Below are 21356 nucleotides of genomic sequence, written 5' to 3'. Positions count from 1 at the left end.
TTGATGGGACTAAAGGCCGATAAATCCCCAGGGCCTGATGGTCTACATCCCAGGGTACTTAAAGAAGTGGCCCTAGAGATAGTAGATGCATTACTGGTCATCTTCCAGAACTCGATAGACTCTGGAACGGTACCCATGGATTGGAGGGTAGCTAATGTCACCCCACTATTCAAAAAAGGTGGTAGAGAAAAAGTGGGGAAAATGCTAGAGTCTATTATAAAAGATGTAATAGCAGAGCACTTGGAAAGCAGTGACAGGATCGGACAAAGTCAACATGGATTTACAAAAGGTAAATCATGCTTGACTAATCTACTGGAATTTTTTGAGGATGTAACTGGTAAAATAGATAGGGGAGAACCAGTGGATGTGGTGTATTTGGACTTTCAGAAGGCTTTCGATAAGGTCCCACACAAGAGATTAGCGTGCAAAATTAAGGCACATGGGATTGGGGGCAAGGTATTGACTTGGATAGAGAACTGGTTGGTGGACAGAAGGCAAAGAGTTGGAATAAACAGGTCGTTTTCCGAGTGGCAGGCAGTGACTAGTGGGGTACTGCAAGGATCGGTCCTAGGACCCCAGCTGTTCACAATATATATTAATGATCTGGACGAGGGAATTGGATGTAATATCTCCAAATTTGCAGACGACACAAAGCTGGGCGGGAGGGTAAGCTGCGAGGAGGATGTCAGGAAACTCCAGTACGATTTGGACAGGTTGGGTGATTGGGCAGAAACATGGCAAATGCACTATAATGTGGATAAATGTGAGGTTATCCACTTTGGTGGCAAAAACAGGAAGGCAGATTATTATTTGAATGGCAATAGATTGGGAGAAGGGGAAGTGCAAAGAGACCTGGGCGTCCTTGTGCACCAGTCGCTGAAGGTAAGCATGCAGGTGCAGCAGGCGGTTAAGAAGGCAAATGGTATGTTGGCCTTCGTAGCAAGAGGGTTCGAGTACAGGAACAAGGATGTCTTGCTACAGTTGTACAGGGCCTTGGTGAGACCGCACCTTGAGTATTGTGTGCAGTTTTGGTCACCTTACCTGAGGAAGGACGTTCTTGCCATGGAGGGAGTGCAGCGAAGATTCACCAGGCTGATACCTGGGATGGCAGGAATGACGTATAAGGAGAGATTGTGTCGATTGGGCTTATACTCACTGGAGTCTAGAAGATTGAGAGGGGATCTCATAGAAACCTATAAAATTCTGTCAGGTCTGGGCAGACTAGATGTAGGAAGGATGTTTCTGATGGCCGGGGAGTCCAGAACCAGGGGTCATAGTCTAAGGATAAGGGGTAAGCCATTTAGGACTGAAATGAGGAGGAATTTCTTCACCCAGAGAGTGGTGAACCTGTGGAATTCTCTGCCACAGAGGGCGGTGGAGGCTAGTTCATTAAATATATTCAAGAAAGAGTTGTATATATTTCTTGAGGCTAAAGGGATCAAGGGATATGGGGAAAAGGCAGGGACAGGGTACTGAATTTGGATGATCAGCCATGATCATATTGAATGGCGGAGCAGGCTCGAAGGGCCTACTCCTGCTCCTATCTTCTATGTTTCTATGTTTCCCCATAGTGGCCTGGAAGGATCCTGTGGCATAGAAGCTTAATGCTTTTGTGACTTTGATAGCTGTGGAAAAAGCCATCCCAGTTGTTGAGGTTGTCTCCAAGTCATGGCACAGCTGATGCGATAGTTTGTTCACTGTCTCTGTAGCAAAGCGAAGGCAGCAAAGACAGGCCTCCTCTGACCTACCCAGGGTAGGAGTGGCATGGTCTGTAAACATGGGTATTGATAGGAGTGAACGTACTGTCTGAGCTATTGTTCAAGATGTTTCCCCCTCATGAATTGGCCCTCAAGTATCCAACTTACGCAGAACTACACAAACCTCAACTCAGAACTATACAAACACCAACACAGAACTATGCAAACTCCAAAGAAGTCTCGTCCTCCCAACTTTATTAGATATAACTTGTTATACTACAGAAAATGCCAGAACTTTGTCTTTCTCAGATCCAAACATTACCATACTGAACTTCATCCGCCATAGTTTTTCCTACTCATTTAATCTGTCTATGTCCCTTTGTACCTTCCTCCTACCAATCACACAAATTACCGTGCCTCTAACTTAGCGTCATCTGCAAACTTGGATGTACAGCTCTCTATTACTTTATCCAAGTCATTATATGGTGAAAAGCTGAGGCCCCAGTACAGATCCCTGGGAACATTACTTGTCACATCCCACCAATCAGAGAATTAACCCTACTCTTTGTCTCCTTCCTTCCAACCAATTACAAACCCCGTCACAGGGTTATCTGCAATTCTATGCGCTCTCATTTTTGCTAATACACTGTGGCCCAGAAATTTGGGGTACTCACCCGTAAGCCCAATGGAAGTGCCGGTTTCCTGCATGCACTGCGCATGCGCGGGAAACCGGCACTTCCGTTCCCCTGAAAGAAGGGGTTCAGAGTTCGAACGCGTGCGCAGGAGAGGCTGCGCGTGCGCATTGAACTTACTTTTTTTTTTGGCAGGTTTTCCCGGGAGGGTAAGTCTCCAGAAGTTACACATATAAAAAGCAGGTGTAAGGCCTGCTTTTTACAAGGTAAGTGGTGAATTAATTAAAATTAAAACATTTTTTCCACAGGTTTATTATTTTTAAATACTTTAAAGAAAGGCAAGTTTATCTTTAGCCCTGTTAGAAAATAAAATTATTTTTTTCAAAAATTTTAATTGTTTAAAATAGTTATTTCATGTAATTTATAGTTTATTTCAAAAATATGATGTTTAAAAAAAATTTATTTGAAGATTTAGTGATGTTTTGGGGCTTGTAGTATTTATAAGTTTGGCAGCCCTTCCTGTCAAACTTATTCCCTACTCCGATTGGCTCCCCATGGCCCACGTGATCCCAGGGGACGCATCGAACGAACTGCGCCCTGGGATACGCAAGCACTGCGCGCCGGCAGTTGGAGGAGGCCGCCCAGGATCGGAATTCCACGGGGGCCCACAGCTCAACAGCCAGCGCGCAAGGTAAGTGCAGGTCGGAGGTTTGCACCCGCGGGAAGCCCTCGACCCAAATTTCTGGGCCACTGTAATTACACCATCCCATCAATGATGGTGCTGCAGCAATTCAGTTGTGTGTTTTCCAAGTTCTAAGTCTGCAGTGCGGAGAAAGTCATACGATCCAACCAATTCTGCTGCTCTGCTTCCTAAATTGCTGTACATTTTGCTATTTCACTACATATAATAGTATAAATCAAATTATTATATAAAAAATATGAACAGAATGCACGACTTTAAAACTGTGACTGAAGTCCATCTGTGCATTCTGGTATCCTTCATCCTCTAATTCTGCTTCACCTGAAAACTACCCATGATTGTGATTCCATGTGTACAACACCACATGAGAGCGACTAATAGTTTAAAAATGCTAAAATCTTCCTGTTCAAGAATCAGTTATGAATTTTGTCTGGTAATTAAGTGGTCATCAGCAAAAGGTTTGGCTGAAGAGAGACAGAAAAGGAAACTTTGTCTGCATCAAGATACTTGGTGTGGCATAATGGACACTAGGAATTTCCTCCGGGGCGGAGGTCTCCTGATTAGCTGCTGTAACTTTGGCAGAATATCGGTTGAAAGTCCGAAGTTATGGCAGCTTATCAGGAGAACCCCGAGGAAATAGAAGAAAGACTTGCATTTATATAATAGTATATATTGCTGTAATGTAGGAAACATGGCAGCCAATAAGGTCTTTACAAACAGCAATCTGATAATGACCAGATTATCAGGTTTAGTGTTGTTGATTGAGAGATAAATATTGGCCAGGACAGCGGTGAGGACTCCCCTGCTCTTCTTCAAATAGTGTCACAGAATCATAGAAATTTACGACACAGAAGGAGGCCATTCGGACTATTATGTCTGTGCCGGCCAAAAAAAGAGCTATCCAGTCTAATCCCACTTTCCACCTCTTGGTCCGCAGCCTTGTAGGTTACGGCACTTCAAGTGCATATCCAAGTACTTTTTAAATGTGATGAAGGTTTCTGCCTCTACCACCCTTTCAGGCAGTGAGTTCCAGACCCCCATCACCCTCTGGGTGAAAAAATTCTCAATTCTCCTCTAATCATTCTACCAATTACTTTAAACCTATGCCTCCTGGCTATTGACCTCTCTATGGGAAATAGGTCCTTCCTATCCACTCCATCTAGGCCCCTCAAAATTTTATACACCTCAATTAAATCTCCCCTCAGTCTCCTCTTTTCCAAAGAAAACAACCCCAACCTATCCTCATAGTTAAAATTCTCCAGTTCTGGCAACATCCTTGTAAAGCTCCTTTGTACCCTCTAGTGCAATCACATCTTTCCTGTAATGTGGTGACCAGAACTCTACGCAGTACTCTAGCTGTGGCCGAACTCGTCTTTTATACAGTTCTAGCATAATCTCGCCTGCTCTTGTATTCTATGCCTCGGCTAATAAAGGAAAGTATCCCGTATGCCTTTTTAACCACCTTATCTACCTGTCCAGCCTGTCTTCTACCGGGATCTAATCAAGGTCTGGAATATGGCTGCCTCCATTGTTATTGCAGACGGGGTCCTGGTTTAACATTTTGTCTGAAAGACTACAGCATTTCCTCAGTATTACATTGGAAGAACAGCCTAGATGATGTGCTCAAGTCTCTGGTGTTGGACTTGACCCACACCTTTTGACTCAGTGATTAGAGTACTACCACTGAGCTACGACGAACACCAGTGAAAGTGTATATTTTCACTACTTCATCAGAAGATTCAGTGGACATTTATAAAGGACAGTTTAGGATAGATTATTGTACTTATTTATTGCCCTAGCCCTATTTTTTGTGCTACTTTAAAAAATGAGTAAATATGTTAGTTGACTAAGCGTATAAAAAGTTGGATCTGTGTTTGGTATTCCACTGCACAGAATTGATTGAAAATGTAGAATGAGTCTATGTAAACTTGAGTATGCAGATTACTGCAATTGGGATATTTGTTAGACCTCAGTCATATCGGTGTGCAAAGACAGACTACATAAAGGCACAGTTTCTGGATTGTGAGGTGAGATGCACTTATGGGAAAATCTGCAAAACCATTAAAAATATATCTTAAAAAGCGCAAATGGTAACAATGTCTGACATGGGGCCTCGTCAATGGATTTTTAACAATGTAAATATGTAACAACCACTGCAATTCCTGATCTACCATGGCTGTAATATTTTTGGAACAGCTCTATTAAGCTTCTTAAAGCATAATTTTCCCTTCCTGAATTCACACAGGCTGCCTGTTATCGAGCTGTGCTTTTCCAGGCATCCCAACATCAGTTAAACTGACTAGCTAGGCCTTTTAACTATTTTTATTTAATGAAAATATCATTGCAATTATCTAGTTTTTTTTGGCCAGTACTAGATCATTTTAATGTAAGGACAATAATCATTATTACCAGCTTACTCTTAAACTAATATTTTGGAACATTATTGTCTAAAAAATCTGCTACATTAGGAGAAACCACTGGGGATGACCACCCAATGATTTTCTGAATCTAAAATGCTTGAATTGCTCTAAATTTAAATATTCAGATGTATCCAAAGTATGGTATTCTAAACGTGGAAATTAATGTTTACTTCAGCTCATGTTCCTGTTGAGTAAAAGCCAGAGTTCTCCGGAAATGTTAGAAAAGTACTTTTCACTCTATATAAAAGTTTTAAAGTTTAATAGTATATCATATTTCTGGCTCCTGATGAAAGGCCTGCGAAGGTACCTTAAAGGATAGCTCCATGTTTTCTCCACCCCAGACTTCCAAGCCTGCATCATAAGTACCCAGTTCATAAAAATATTTCTTGTCAATTGAAAATAATCCTCCTGCCATTATTGGACACCTAAAAGAAAAAAGTTATAAAGGGTTTAACTAATGTTACATATTTCATTGGCTTTTTTTTTTGGACAATACAAAAATTAGAAAATGCTGCATTCGCAAAGCAGCCATAGCTTCACTTGCAGAATACATAGATGAAGCATGAAACCAGTACTAGAGAATGGTACCAATATTACTCGTTCCCTGGGACCTTTCCAGTCATTGCAAACTGTTGGTTTACATTTAACTAGAGGAAATTAATCCTGTCATAGAAAAACATTGAACTAGATGAGAAACTGATCAGTGGGGTAGGGAACAGATACAACAGGCTGCTAGAAGAACAGAGCAAGAAACAATGCCAGACTTGCATTGGAGGGATAAACACACTGATGTTCTGCCAAGCTGTGACCTACTACTCAGCTAAGCAAAGCTGGACAATAACTCACCTAGGATAGTTAGCAAGTGGGATTTATCGGATTCATCGGGCTGGATTTTGATTCTGGAGGCATGTAGGAGGCGGGACTACAACTTTTGGGGTTGTAGTCCCGCCTTCATCGAACTGTGGCCAACCCACGCAATTTTCACTTGATTGACCTTGTTGAGCCCACCCAGCGGGCTCAGCAGGCCAATTAAGGGCCACCCGGCAACAGGTGATGTCATAGATTGACATTTCATCTGTCAAGAGCTTTTGACAGATGAAATATCAGCGTTTGGCAGCTCTTTGAAGCTGTCAAACACTGACAATCTGTACACTAAGTTAATTCCTTCCTCTCAGGCTGATTTAGAGCTCTCTCCAGAACAGAAAGCTGAATGCTACAACTTTTGACAGCTCGCGGCCATTCTGCTTTATGTGCCGGTGAGATGAGGGATTCCCGAGGCCTGAAGGAAGGAAGGCTGTAAAGGTCAGTAAAACTTCTTTAAACACTTTACACACACCAAACACACTTCCCTCTTCCCTCATGCGCCCATCACTCACCTGAACACCGGACATCTCGAACCCTCCAAGTCCTTCAGCCCGACGGCCCACCTCGCTAACTTGGCGTGGTTTGGAGCTGTCGGGAATCCCACACTTCAGGAATAAATATAGGGATTAGGCTAAAAACTGCCTGTTAACTGGCAGTTAATTGGCACTAATCCCCTTCCCGCCTCGGGGAGGCAGCTCCCAGCACAGGTCGGGTATTCGCCTCCTTTGAAACTGGCATGGAGGCGGGTTGGGGCGGAATGGGTTCGTGCCCCCCGATTTCGAGATTTTAACTCCCCACACGCCTCCACGGCCCAATAAAAATCCTGCCCATCGAGTTATAATGGGCAATAATCAGGAAAGTAGATTTTCATCCTTTTTTCACTCTGGCTTTAACAAATAGCTCAAATAAGAAATTTGGACATGACCATTTCATAAATGCTCCATGAGGCATTGCAAAGATAGATTTATTAACAATTATTATTAGTAAGCGGACTTACCTTATTGGGTCCATTTCTTTTAGATTGTATTTTTTGATTATTTCATCAGGTATTATCTTCCACCCAAAATTCATGGGCCAGGTAAATACACCTCGTAGAAAACTGCTCACTCCTACATAACTAAATTAGAAACACAAATTTTGGACATTAACATGTATTACTGGTGCAGCCTAGTGAAGACATTCCTAGAAACAAAAAGCACAGACTATTCCATTAAAAGTAAAATAAGCAAAATAACCAACTACCATAGGTGCAGAAAAATTGTTTTAGAAAACTGAAACATACACTTTCATACACATCAAGTTCTGAATCTTCTACAATGATTCTACACATAGCACAATAGCAGGAGCAGAATGTTACTTTCACGAGTGTGGCTCATAGCAAAAATTGCAGTCTTACATGCTTATAACTGGTGCTTGGAATCATTCTAATCTACTGAGAAGGTTAGCACTTTGATAATGACGTGGTTTGTGGGAGCACTGTTCACATGCAGGAAACAATTGAATAATGGCTGAACTTAGTGGCTCTAAAATTCCACAGTGAGTTGTACTGGATTTGTGCCAATGCATCTGGAGTTGCTAATCCTGTGGCCAGTCCAGATCCCTCCTTGTGGGAGTTTATTCCAATGTAACATGCATCTGATTTCTGGTGGCAGTGAGAGTTCAGAGCACATCCCACAACATTTTATGCACTCCTCTGCATACCAGGAAACTTCTTCATTTGTTCCCAGTTCCTTCAGACACGAGAGACTCCTTTCATTCTCTTGGCAACCCCTATCCAAGCATTTGTTTTGACTGTAGGGTGGGGTGGCATTTCGCTCCTTTGTTGCACCTCCAACAGTAGGACCTCAAAGATATCAGAAAAGGAAGTTTCCCCCATATTCCTCCTTACTGCCAATGTCCTTACCAAAAAAGTGCTTGTTCTTGCAGCAAAAAAAGCACAGCTCTTTAATGCTAAGCAGCTACTGTTTAAGAGCCACTGCCTCACCAGATTTCCAAACCTCACTGCCACTGCCCACTTATCATGCACAAGGAGCCTACTAAAATTAGAAGAAGGAGCTAGTCTTGCAAGATTTGACGAAGCAAGTTGTCCTCACTACTGCTGCAGGATTTACCATGCCAGGGGCAGAAGCAGGCCTGATTTTGTTGACATTGCTAGATCAGTACTCTTATGACAACTGTTTTTGCTCAGAGTTCCTTCCACTCCTCTGTGGGAAAAGCTGTCTTTTAATCCCGTACTATTGAGATGTTGGCAGTTTTTAAAGGGTACATAAAGAATGAGATTCATGTGTCCACCTTGCATCGTAACTTGCGTGTGAGTAAATGAAGATGCATCATGCAGCCTGATTGTGTTGAAAAGTTGGTTTGTGGGACCATCTTTCCAAATGGTGATGCACCAACAGTTCCAAGTTTGAAGTGCAGTATTACTGTCGTACGGGTATGTATGTGAAGCTAAGAAACAGCTATTTTGTGAGGGCTTAGCATGCAATCTCAGTTGAGGTTTAACAGGATATGAAGACATTTACTGTGGGATGCACAAGCTACCCATCTATTTGATGTAATGTAATACAGACTAGTCTTAACTTGGCTGACTTCCTCAGGCAGTCAAACTCTTTCTCATCAGCTCCCATGGCTGTTGGACACAGTACTAACTCTGTCCATCACCTTATGCCAAGCAGACTGGAAGCAGCTCCCAAACAGAGCAACTCTCCTGTACTGCACCTTTTGCACAAGCACCTCGAAAGCAGCATTAGAAAATGAAGTTACTCTAATGATAGTAAGAAACATTGGTTCTTACTGTTCTTGAACATCATTTCCAACAACTTGCACTTGTAAAGCACCTTTAAGATAAAATAATGTACCAATGTCACAGAGAGACTATGGAAAAAATGACAGGGGTGAGTGGGACTTGGTGCAGGATATGATACGGGAAGCAGAGTTTTGGATGAGCTGAAACCCAGCCGGGAGAGCATTGGAATAGTCGAGTCTAGAGGTGACAAAAGCATGGATAGGGTTTTGGTAGCAGAGGGGCTGAGGCAGGGGCATAGATGGTCAATATTATGCAGGTTTGAACCTTTATAAAGCGCTGGATAGGCCACAATTGGAGTATTGCCTCCAGGTCTGGTCACCACACTTTAGGAAGGATGGGAAGGCCCTTGAGAGGGTGCAGAGGAGATTTACCAGAATGGTTCCGGGGATGGGGGATCTTAGCTACAAGGACAGATGGAGAAGTTGGATTTGTTTTCATTAGAGCAAAGGAGGTTGAGGGGTGATTTGATAGAGGTGTACAAGATTATGACGGGTTTGGACAGGCTCGACGGGGAAAGGCTGTTCCCACTAGGTACAAGGACTAGGGGACACTGTTTGCTGTTTGTAGTGATTTAGATATGAATGTAGGAGGTATGATCAGTAAGTTCGCAGATGACACGAAAATTGGTGGAGTGGTAAATAGCGAGGAGGGAAGCCTCAGGCTACAGGACGATATAGATGGGTTGGTTAGATAGGCAGAACAGTGGCAAATGGAATTTAACCTTGAAAAGTGTGAGGTGATGCATTTTGGGAGGACTAACAAGGCAAGGGAATACACAATGAATGGTAGGACACTAGGAAGGATAGAGGATCAGAGGGACCTTGGTGTGCATGTACATAGATCCCTGAAGGCAGCAGGACAGGTAGATAAGGCATATGGCATACTTGCCTTCATTAGCTGAGGCATAGCATATAAGAGCAGGGAGGTTATGATGGAGCTGTACAAAACGCTAGTTAAGCCACAGCTGGAATACTGTGTGCAGTTCTGGTCACCACACTATAGGAAGGATGTGATTGCATTGGAGAGGGTGCAGAGGAGATTCACCAGGGTGTTACCTGGGCTGGAGCGCTTCAGCTATGAAGAGAGATTGGACAGACTGGGGTTGTTTTCCTTAGAGCAGAGAAGGCTGAGGGGGGACCTGATTGAGGTGTACAAAATTATGAGTGGCATAGATAGGGTAGATAGAAAGGAACTTTCCCCCTTAGTAGAGGGGTCAATAACCAGGGGGCATAGTTTCAAGATAAGGAGCAAGAGGTTTAATGGGGATTTGAGGGAAAACTTTTTCACCCAGAGGGTGGTTGGAATTTGTAACTCACTGCCTGAAAGGGTGGTAGAGGCAGGAACCCTCACAACATTCAAGAATCATTTAGATGAGCACTTGAAACACCATAGCATACAAGGCTACGGACCAAGTGCTGGAAAATGGGATTTGAATAGACAGGGCTTGATGGCCAGTGCAGACACGATGGGCCGAAGGGCCTCTTTCTGTGCTGTATGACTCTATTTAAGGTTTTGGGCAAGAAATACAGGGGGGTTGTGAGGAAAAACTTTTTAACGCAGCGAGTGGTGATGACCTGGAATTCGCTGCTAACGGAAGTGGTGGAAACGGAGACACTCCATGTTTTCAAGGGGAGACTGGATAGGCACGTGAGGGAAATAAACTTGCAGGGTTACGGTGATAGAGCAGGGGAATGGGACTGACTGGATTGCTCCACAGAGAGCCAGCACAGACTCGATGGGCCGAATGGCTTCCTTCTGTGCCGTTATGACTATGTGGAAGTAGGCTGTCTTCGTGATGGAGAGGATATGGGGTCCGAAGCTCAGCTTAGGGTCAAATAGGTCACAGAGGTTGCAAACAGACGGCTTCAACCGGAGATAGTGGCCAGGGAAGGGGATGGAATCAGTAGCGAGAGAAAATAATTTGTGGTGGTGGGGTGGTGAAGACAATGGCTTCAGTAATCCCAATGTTTAACTGGAGGAAATTGTGACAGATCTGGATGTCAGGCAAGCAGGCTGAAAACAGAGACAATGGCGGAGTCAGGAAAGGTGGTGCAGAGGTAGAGCTGGGTATTGTCAGCGTACATGTGGAACCTGATGTTGTGTCATCAGTTTATGTTGCTTAGGGGCAGCATGTAGATGTGCAATAGGAGTGGACAAGGATAGATCTTTGGGAGACTCAAAAGGGAATGGTGAGTGGATGGGAGGAGAAGCTATTTCTGGAAATGGTCTAGCTACATTTGGATAGGTAGGAGTGGAACCAAGCTAGAGGAGTCTCACTGAGCTGGACAACAGAGGTGTTGGGAGGAGGATGGTGTGGTCAATTGTATCAAAGGCTGCAGAGAGGTCAAGAATGGCAAGGATGGATAGTGCACCAGTCAGTCACAGAGGATGCCATTTGTGACTTTGATTAGGGCTGTTTTAGTGCTGGGGTGGGGCGGGGCGGAAACCTGATTGGAGAGATTCAAACATGGAGTTACGGGAAAGATCGGCATGGATTTGGGAGGAGACAACGCGTTCAAGGATTTTGGAGACGAAATGGAGGTTGGAAATGGGGTGGTAGTTTGCAAGGACAGAAGCATCGAGGGTGGTTTTCAAAAGGATTGGGACAGTACCCGAGGAGAGGGAATCATTTATAATGTCAGCTCTCATGAGGGCTAAGATGGGAAATTGGCTGGTACGCAGTTTAGTGGGAATAGGGTCAAGAGAGCAGGTGGTGCATCTCATGGATAAAATGAACCTGGATAGGGTATGACGGGAGATAGGATAGAAGCCAGAGAAAGATGTCAGTTCAGAGCTAGAGAAAAGGGAAGCCTTGGAGAAGTTCTGGCTTGGTGGGCAAGGGGGAAGGGGGAATATGGCAGAGACAGCTGAATGGATGGTCTCAATCTTAGTGACAAAGAAGTCTATGTGCTCCTCATACTTGTTGTTGGAGGTGAGGGTAGAGGGGGCAGGGGAGAGGGGTTCAAGGTAACAATTTATAGTGGAGAAAAGAAACTAGGGGTTAGCTTTGCATTCCCGAATGATTCTATAGTAGTGAGCAGTTTTGGCAGAGGAGAGAAGAGCAAGATCCAACAGTGCTGGATGTGGTCCAGCCAGATCTAGCAATGGATTGCTAAATGAGTTATATGCCAGATATGTTTAAGAATTAAGATGCCCATTTAAGTAGCAGCTGCAGGTTTTAGATAGCTGCTGGTGTGTTTTACTGTCTGGCCCTACTGACATTTAGCACCCACCAGCAGGTAGCAGGCTCAATTTTCATAATTAATGAGGCTGACCATGTGAAATCTGCGAGATCAGCTCAGAGAGACTTTGGTGAGTGCAAAGTTCACTGTATTTCAATTCTTTAGCAAAAGGCTAGAAAATCAGCCCCATCTGTTTCACGTGGCCACAAAGCCTGGTATAGAAGTTTTAACAGGACATTTGTCCCTTCTTGCTGTGCTGAATTTAAATCCCTCTCAGGGACTGATTTTACAGTCCCATTTTCATGCCACTTCTTCATATTCTTTTCTCAGTAATGATCAAATACCTTTTCAATCTGCACACTTTACAATATCAATATAACTTTGCATGTTTTCCTTCAAATCATTTGTGAATAATATAAACAGCAGATGAATGAAACAGGAATCCTTTGGAACTCCTTTATTCATTGTCATTGAATAAAGTTTTTTATTTATTACCACCTTCTGCACCTGTTGCCCACCACAGCTCCCAGATTATATAGGGCTATTATATATATATAATAATTGAATCACTAGAATACCATTAAAGTGGTGGGCACATTCCTTCTGATTCATAATGATGCTCTGCCTCACCACCACCACTCTGCTCTCAACCCCTCCACTGTCGATGATTTGTCACGCTGCTTGTCCGACATCCAGTCCTGGATGAGCAGAAACTTCCTCCAACTAAATATTGGGAAGACCGAAGCCATTGTCTTCGGTCCCCGCCACAAACTCCGTTCGCTAGCCATCGACTCCATCCCTCTCCCTGGTCACTGTCTGAGGCTGAACCAGACTGTGCACAACCTGACTGTCAAATCTGACCCCGAGATGAGTTTCTGACCACATATCCGCTCCATCACTAAGACCGCCTACTTCCACCTCCGTAACATCACCCGACTTTGCCCCTGCCTCAGCTCATCTGCTGCTGGAACCTTCATCCATGCCTTTGTTACCTCTAGACTTAACTATTCCAATGCTCTCCTGGCCAGCCTCTCAGCTTCCACCCTCTATAAACATGAACTCATCCAAATCTCTGCTGCCCGTGTCCTAACTTGCACCAAGTCCCGTTCACCCATCACCCCGGTTCTCGCTGCCCTACACTGGCTCCTGGTCCAGCAACACTTCAATTTTAAACTTCTCATCCTTGTTTACAAATCCCTCCAAAGTCTCGCCCCTCCCTATCTCTATAACCTCCTCCAGCCCTACAACCTTCCGAGGTCTCTGCGCTCCTCCAGTTCTGGCCTCTTGCGCATCCCTGATATTAATCGCTCTACCATTGCCAGCCGTACCCTCAGCTGCCTGGGCCCTAAGCTTTGGAATTCCCGCCCTAACAGTCTCCACCTCTCCTCCTTTAAGATGCTCCCCAAAACACCTCTCTTTCACTGTCCTAATATCTCCTTATGTGGCTCGGTGTCAAATTTTGTTTGATAACGCTCCTGTGAAGCACCTTGGGACATTTTACTACGTTAAATGTGCTATATAAATACAAGTTGTTGTTGTTGAAGCTATTTTTTCTTATGTTATAATGTACTTTAGTATTTGCTTGCTTTGAAAAAAATACAAATACTATCAAAAAGCATATGGTGCTTAGTCTGATGCAAAAAGCTCTAACAAAATGGTGAGTGTCATTAAAAATATTAATGTACACCCATTTCTAATCTCAAGTCCCATCGAGCATCACAGCCATGCCCACTAAGATCAAAGCTAAGGTTGTATAAAAATTAGGGATGAGGCTCAGACACACAAGTACTTTGTTACAGAAATTGAATGCAGGGAATATACCAGTGGACTTTTCCGATCGGCACGCGTAAATTTGGAAGCTCCTTTTATGCATCTATCCAGGGTTTCAGCTGATATTCTGCCAAAGTTACAGCAGCCGATTGGGAGAATGCTTGAGGAAGTTCCTAGTGGAATACTCTACTGTTAATTTTGCTAATGTTAGGCCACCAATCCAAGCCAAAGTAGCTGTGTGATGATTCAGATCTGTGCTAAACAGGATTATATAGTTGTACCTCATATCCTCATCACTGATAACTTCAATCACAGGGCAAGCTACTGTTGTTCGCTTTAAATAGATCCTTTCCAAGAGTGGCTCCAGCCAGCCAACATTGCATTCAACATGGGAGTCCAAAAATGTCAGCACATCACCTAGAAAGGAAAAAGGAAGTGATAGCTCAACACTTGATTAAATTGCTTCAGGACTCAGTGTTTCCAAGTCTTGCTAATAGAAAAATGATTTGAGAACAACCAGCTCAAAAACATTTTGTTTTAAACGTACCCAGCACATCTGTCAGTGAATAGGAGTAATCTGAAACTGGTGCTGTAAATAGCATCTAACTTCAAACAGACCACGGCCAGGAAATTCTTCAGAGCTGCCCTCACTCTGTCGACATTACTTCACCACAAGTGCAGTGGAAACCCCATCTTACAACAACAACAACTTGTATTTAATAGCGCCTTTAATGTAGTAAAATGTCTCAAGGCGCTTCACAGGAGTATTATAAGACAAAAAATTTGACACCAAGCCACATAAGGAGAGATTAGGGCAGGTGACCAAAAGCTTGGTCAAAGAGGTAGGTTTTAAGGAGCGTCTTAAATGAGTAAAGAGAGATAGAGAGGCAGAGAGGTTTAGGCAGGGAATTCCAGAGCTTAGGGCCTAGGCAACAGAAGGCACGGCCACCAATGGTTGAGCGATTATAATCAGGGATGCTCAAGAGGGCAGAATTAGAGGAGTGCAGCTATCTCGGGGGGTAGTGGAGCTGTAGGAGATTACAGAGATAGGGAGGGGTGAGGCCATGGAGAGATTTGAAAACAAGGATGAGAATTTTGAAATCGAGGCGTTGCTTAACCGGGAGCTAATGTAGGTCAGTGAGCACAGGGGTGATAGATGAATGGGACTTGGTGCGAGTTAGGACTCGGGCAGCTGAGTTTTTGATGACCTCAAGTTTACGTTGGGTATAATGTGGGAGACCAGCCAGGAGTGCGATGGAATAGTCAAGTCTAGAGGTAACAAAGGCATGGATGAGGGTTTCAGCAGCGGATGAGCTGAGGCAAGGGCGGAGACAGGTGATGTTACGGAGGTGGAAATAGGTGATCTTAGTTATGCCACGGATATGTGGTTGGAAGCTCAATTCAGGGTCAAATATGACACCAAGGTTGCAAACAGTGTGGTCCAGCCTCAGACAGATGTTAGGGAGAGTGATGGAGTCAGTGGCTAGGGAACGGAGTTCGTGGCAGAGACCAAAAACAATGGCTTCGGTCTTCCCAATATTTAATTGGAGAAAATTTCTGCTCATCCAGAACTAGAGGTCGGACAAGCAATCTGACAATTTAGAGACCGTGGAGGGGTCGAGAGACGTGGGTGTGAGGTAGAGCTGGGTGTTGTCAGTGTACATGTGGAAACTGATGCTGTGTTTTCGGATGATGTCGCCAAGGGGCAGCATGTAGATGAGAAATAGAAGGGGGCCAAGGATAGATCCTTGGGGGACACCAGAGAGAACAATGCGGGAGCAGGAAAAGAAGCCATTGCAGGTGATTCTCTGGCTACGATTAGATAGATAAGAAATGAACCATACGAGTGCAGTCCCACCCAGCTGGATGACGGTGGAGAGGCGTTGGAGAAGGATGGAGTGGTTAACCGTGTCAAAGGCTGCAGACAAGTCAAGAAGGATGAGGAGGGATAGTTTACCTTTGTCACAGTCACAAAGGATTTTGATGAGAGCTGTTTTGGTACTGTGGCAGGGGTGGAAACCTGATTGGAGGGATTCAAACATGGAGTTGCGGGAAAGATGGGAGGCGACAACATGTTCAAGGACTTGAGACAAAAGGGAAGTTGGAGATGGGGCGGTAGTATCTTATATATGCACATAAACGAGGTCTGCACCGCACTTCTGGTGAAATAATGGCGGCGGAGTGGGCGCAGCTCCAATGTATTGCCTGGCCTCTATCATTTCACAAAAAGAAACAGAAACTGCTGAAAATATATAGGTCTATCAACAGCTCAAAAAACAACTGATAGTTTAATGTTTCAAAAGGCTTTACCCACAGTGTTAATATATCTATTGACTTTACAGAAACTGCCAGGCTTACTGTATATTTCTAGCATTTTCTGTTTATATTGTATATTTAAATTGTAATGAAACGAATCTCAGTGCAAGTTCTGTTACAATATTGGATAAAATCTATTTTTGACCATTTAAATAAAATGTATTTTTTTTTCTTCCCTCTATATTCTCCCATTTCATAGGCAAGTGCCTGGCTGATGAGAGTAAGCAGGCATCCTACTCCCAAAACTGTGCCCGCCTCATTCTCGGCGGTTCCACCTCATGATCAGATTTAGTTACCAAGTTGGGATGAATATAGTAAGTTGTAACTCTGCAGTTTTATTCAACTTACGCAGGGGGACATGGAAGAAATAAACTTTGTACATCTTTCTTCAGGAGATTAATGAATTGGATAGAATCCACAAATAGTACTTTGCCAATGAAGGAAATTGATGGCCAAACTGCCTTTGATCATTCCATGCATTGTTGTATTTGTAGAATGGAATTCACCTCTATAGTTTCATGATGCACAAGACAAATCATAAAAATGAAACAAATGAGAAAAGTCATCACACCTTACCTGTAGCAATAGCAGCACCTACAAGTCTGGCTCGGATTAAACCATGACGCTCCTGTAGGTGAATAACATGAACTTTTGGGAACTGCGACATATATTTGTCTAAATTCTCTTTCAGGTAGTCTATATAACAATAAGGAGAAAAGTAGAATGTGTTGGTTAAATAGATTTCTTTCAAGAAATAATTGGGTAATCTTTGCATATTTGGACACTTTAAGGAATGAAGCTCTGAATTCCAAAAAATCCAATTCGATTTACTTTCTTTCTTATTTCAGAAGCAAGCAGTACTTAGTTATAAATACACATCCTCGTGATGTAAACCATTAATTTAAGGAAGAAAAGTGATTAAATGGCCACACCTCCTTTTCATCAACTGTCAATACAAGAGATTAGAGTCTTCCTCGAATATCATTCATCAATGTAATATTCCAAGTAACTTTTTATTGCATTCTCCAGAGTTATTTTTATAATTTGACTCCATTATCTCTAATTAGTCCAGACTATCTGTTAAATTTTACAATTATATTTGTATATAGTTTTACCAGCTCATTGAAGTCCTTGCATCCAGTTTTGTTTTATTAGGTGATAGGTTTATATCCCCTTCACTAAACACTTTTGTGTTGCTTCCTCCTCCATGGTCCTACCTAAAATGAGATGAAATAGCGGTGGAAGACAGAGAAAAATCTGTCAATGAAGCCTACTGCTGCATCACCAGCCCCAACCGAGATTTTCCTTTCCCACTGCCGGCTGCCCTTCAAATGGCGGTGAGGTGAAGGAACTCCAGTTCCTGCTGGATTTTCCTGATGTTGCCTGTGCGGATGAGGGCAAAGTCTGCAGGGTGGATGAGCAAACTGACCACGGCACCGTGATACAGGAGGCCATTCAAGTGGGGGGAAGTGAAAAAGAATATTGTAGTGGTATGGGATGGTATAGTCAGGAGGATAGATACTGTTCTCTGCAGCCGCGACCGGGAGTTCCAAATGCTGTGATGCCTGGCCAGTGCCAGGGTTAAGGAGATCTCCTTGCAGCTGGAGAAGAATTTGGAGTGGGAAGGGAGGATCCAGTTGTCGTGGTCTATGTAGGAACCAACGACACAGGTAGAACTAGGAATTCTGGAGGTTCTGCTGAGAGTGTTTGAGGAGTTAGGGCCCAAATTAAAATGCAGGACCGATTGTTGCCTGAGCCACGCGCAAATTGGCATAGGGACAAGCAGATCAGAGAGTTAAATGCGTGGCTCAAAGAATGGTGTGGGAGGAAGGGGTTTTGATTCATGAGGCACTGGCACCAGTACTGAGGAAAGAGGGAGCTGTTCCGCTGGGACAGGCTCCACTTAGACCAGGCTGGGACCAGTGTCCTGCGAATTGAGTAACTAGGGCTATAGATAGGGCTTTAAACTAAAAAAAAGGAGGGGGGAGGGGTCAGGTGAGAAGAAATTTTGAAATCTAAAGAGAAAAGTCAAGGCAATAGAGCAGTGTAGCGATTTGGAGAGACCCAGCATCGGAACTGTGCGCCTCCCGGGAGCCCTCAGGTAAGGGCGCAGATTTTTCCAGATCGCAGGCCTCCGCCCGCAGGAGGCCTGCAATCAGAAAATACGGGCCAATGACTTAGATGAAGGGACTGAGTGCAAGGTATCCAAGTTTGCTGATGATAGAGCTAGGTGGGAAAGTAAGCTGAGGACACAGAGCCTGCAAAGGGATATAGACAGGTTAAGTGAGTGGGCAATAAGGTGGCAGATGGAGTATAATGTGGGGAAATGTGAGGTTATTCACTTTGGCAGGAAGAATAGGAAAACAGATTTTTTTTTTTTTTTTTTTAAATGGTGAGAAACTATTAAATGTTGGTGTTCAGAGAGATTTAGGTGTCCTCGTACAGGAAACACAGAGATAGCATGCAGGTACAGCAAGCAATTAGGAAGGCAAATAGCATGTTGGCCTTTATTGCAAGGGGGTTGGAATACAATAATAAGGAAGTCTTGCTACAATTGTACAGGGTTTTGGGGAGACCACACCTGGAGAACTGTGCAGTTTTGGTCTCCTTACTTGAGGAAGGATATACTTGCCTTAGAGGCAGTGCAACAAAAGATCACTAGATTGATTCCTGGGATGAGAGGGTTGTCCTATGAGGAGAGATTGAGTAGATTGGGCCTATACTCTTTGGAGTTGAGAAGAATGAGAGGTGATCTAATTGAAACCTATAAAACTCTGAGGTGGATTGACAGGGTAGATGCTGAGAGGTTGTTTCCCCCGGCTGGAGAGTCTAGAACTATGGGGTCGGCCATTTAAGACTGAAATGAGGAGGAATTTGTTCACTCAGAGGGTTCTGAATCTTTGGAATTCTCTATCCCAAAGGGCTGTGGATGCTCAATCAGTGAATATATTCAAGGCTGAGGTAGATAGATTTTTTTGACTCTAGGGGAATCAAGGAATATGGAGATCAGGCAGGAAAGTTGTGTTGAGATCGAAGATCAGCCATGATCTTATTGAATGGCGGCGCAGGCTCAAGGGGCCGTATAGCCTACTCCTGCTCCTAATTCTTATGTTCACCCCAGTTGCTGCTGCTTCCCGGGGCTGCCATGTGAAAGGGGGATGTATACCTTGAACAATGGTGTAAACGCCCCTTATATCTGCCAATGGAAGTAGTGGCCTCTTTGCCCCCCAAATCTGGCTCCCACTTACCTACTTGGTCTCTGCCGAGGCCTACAAGAATTTTAATTTCTAAATCTTCCGCCCCTTTAAATGGCCGGCAGCCTCTTCTGGTGTTGCAATAACAGTCTTGATGAAATTTTGTTGTTGAGCACTGGTGGGCTTCCTCTTGGTGGCAGGACTCCTGCAGGGAGTCTGATGTGCACATCGGATGACCCTTGACTCACAAAAATGAGTTGGGGTTAGAGTGGAGTTAGGGAGTGGACAAAAGTCCTGTCTCACCAGAATTCCGCCCTGAAGAGAAGAATCCAGTTCTTAATCTCCTATGGTAGACACTTTGAATCCAAAATATCAATCGAGGGTGCAACTTGGCTGGAATCGCCTGATGGGGAGTGGAATTTGGTTCCACTGGGATTCCACTGCATTTACATAGACCAGCAACATTCCAGTAGGAAGGAGGGTGATTTTTTGCGCTGGTTTGGCCGATTTTGGGCAAATAGGGCTGGCTCTACCCCAAGTTGTTTATATATTATAAAAATATGATTTAAAAAGTGGCACGTGGTAGAAAGGGTGATATTCATGTTATTCAATACTACTCTGACCACTGATCTGCTCCTTTGCACCATCAGGTGCATTGTGTTGACCTCTCTATTTAGCAGATTAACTCAATCTGTCGCAATTGCCTTGGACCTCAGTTTCATATCATTCTTCATCTGTGACAAAAATAGAATTGTCGTTCTATTAGGTTTGTAGATCTGTATGTATGCATGATTTCTATAAGTGATAATGTGGTAACGCAGATCTAAGATGCATTCCAAGCACTGTTGAGAAGTGAAATGGCTGCCCTGAGACTATAAAGTTGAAATTACTGTCAGCAATTCAACGAGTTTGAACCAAATTGCTCTCTCTATAATAGAGGCATTAGCCCATTTTATTTCAAATGGATGAATCGAAGAATGAGTTTGTGCCTCCTTTAAAATAGTGGAGAGAGAAACTTGGTAATAGCATAGTCATGCAATAACATCACCAACAGTAATTTCTACCCTTATAGATCTGATCATAGCCAACTAACCGCTTAAGTGCCTTTTGTTTTGAATTAAATTATGTACTTCTGATTCTTGTGAACTAGAACCCCCAAGAAATTCTGGCACCAGAGTTGACAACCTATTTACTCTCCGGTAAGTAGTTTACCATCATCAGGGTGAGGGTATTGTTAGGTAGAGACATAACAGAGAGTAAAAGATGCAGATTTCAGTTCAAAAGAGGTCATCTGCTTATGGAAATAGGGATCAAGCTATCTGGATAAGAAAAAGGTATTTGTAAAGCTCAAACCATAACAGTCTCTTTTGTCGCTTTACTGAGTTTTTTTCCTTTCTTTCAGGTAGCATGGGCCAGAAATTCAAAAAATTCCTGGATGTAAGCCAATATTCTGCTTCCTTTTCCACTTCATTTTCTTCTGACTCCATCTTCCCTTCTAGCTCTACTCTTGCCCAGATGCCTGCTTTTTGTTTTTATTGCACTCTCCGAACTTCTCCTTTCTGTCTTAGAACAATCTGTCCTCAACAAAGTTAGATTTCTAGTGCTCATGTGCAGAAAGGTGTCTCCTTACAAGGAAGAATAGTGGGTGCTGAGCAGCAGGGTAGCCGAGCAACAGCCTCAGCTTTATTCCCCTAAGCTCTCACCTCAATGAATTCCAAACTTGACATGATGTTGAACTATTAGCGAGAGGATTTGAGTACAGGAACAAGGATGTC

General features: G+C 43.5%; 1 protein-coding gene across 2 annotated transcripts in view; it reads right to left on the bottom strand.

Annotated features, from left to right (window-relative positions):
- The window catches only part of galnt5 (polypeptide N-acetylgalactosaminyltransferase 5), a 76549-nt gene that overhangs the window by 10093 nt on the left and 45100 nt on the right, over window positions 1–21356 (bottom strand). For both annotated transcript variants that reach the window (XM_085986322.1, XM_085986323.1), the window contains exons 3-6: window positions 16964–17083; window positions 14353–14488; window positions 7311–7430; window positions 5757–5874 (exon numbers count right to left, since the gene is read on the bottom strand). In XM_085986322.1, the coding sequence (XP_085842448.1) occupies window positions 5757–5874; window positions 7311–7430; window positions 14353–14488; window positions 16964–17083 (494 nt within the window). The remainder of the gene's footprint in view (window positions 1–5756; window positions 5875–7310; window positions 7431–14352; window positions 14489–16963; window positions 17084–21356) is intronic.

This window comes from Somniosus microcephalus, chromosome 4, assembly GCF_052327205.1.
Source record: "Somniosus microcephalus isolate GS21.2 chromosome 4, FLI_Smic_1.0, whole genome shotgun sequence".
NCBI classification, from domain to species: domain Eukaryota; kingdom Metazoa; phylum Chordata; class Chondrichthyes; order Squaliformes; family Somniosidae; genus Somniosus; species Somniosus microcephalus.
Note: the sequence above shows the minus strand (reverse complement) of the source record. Positions and strands in the feature narration are given on the sequence as shown.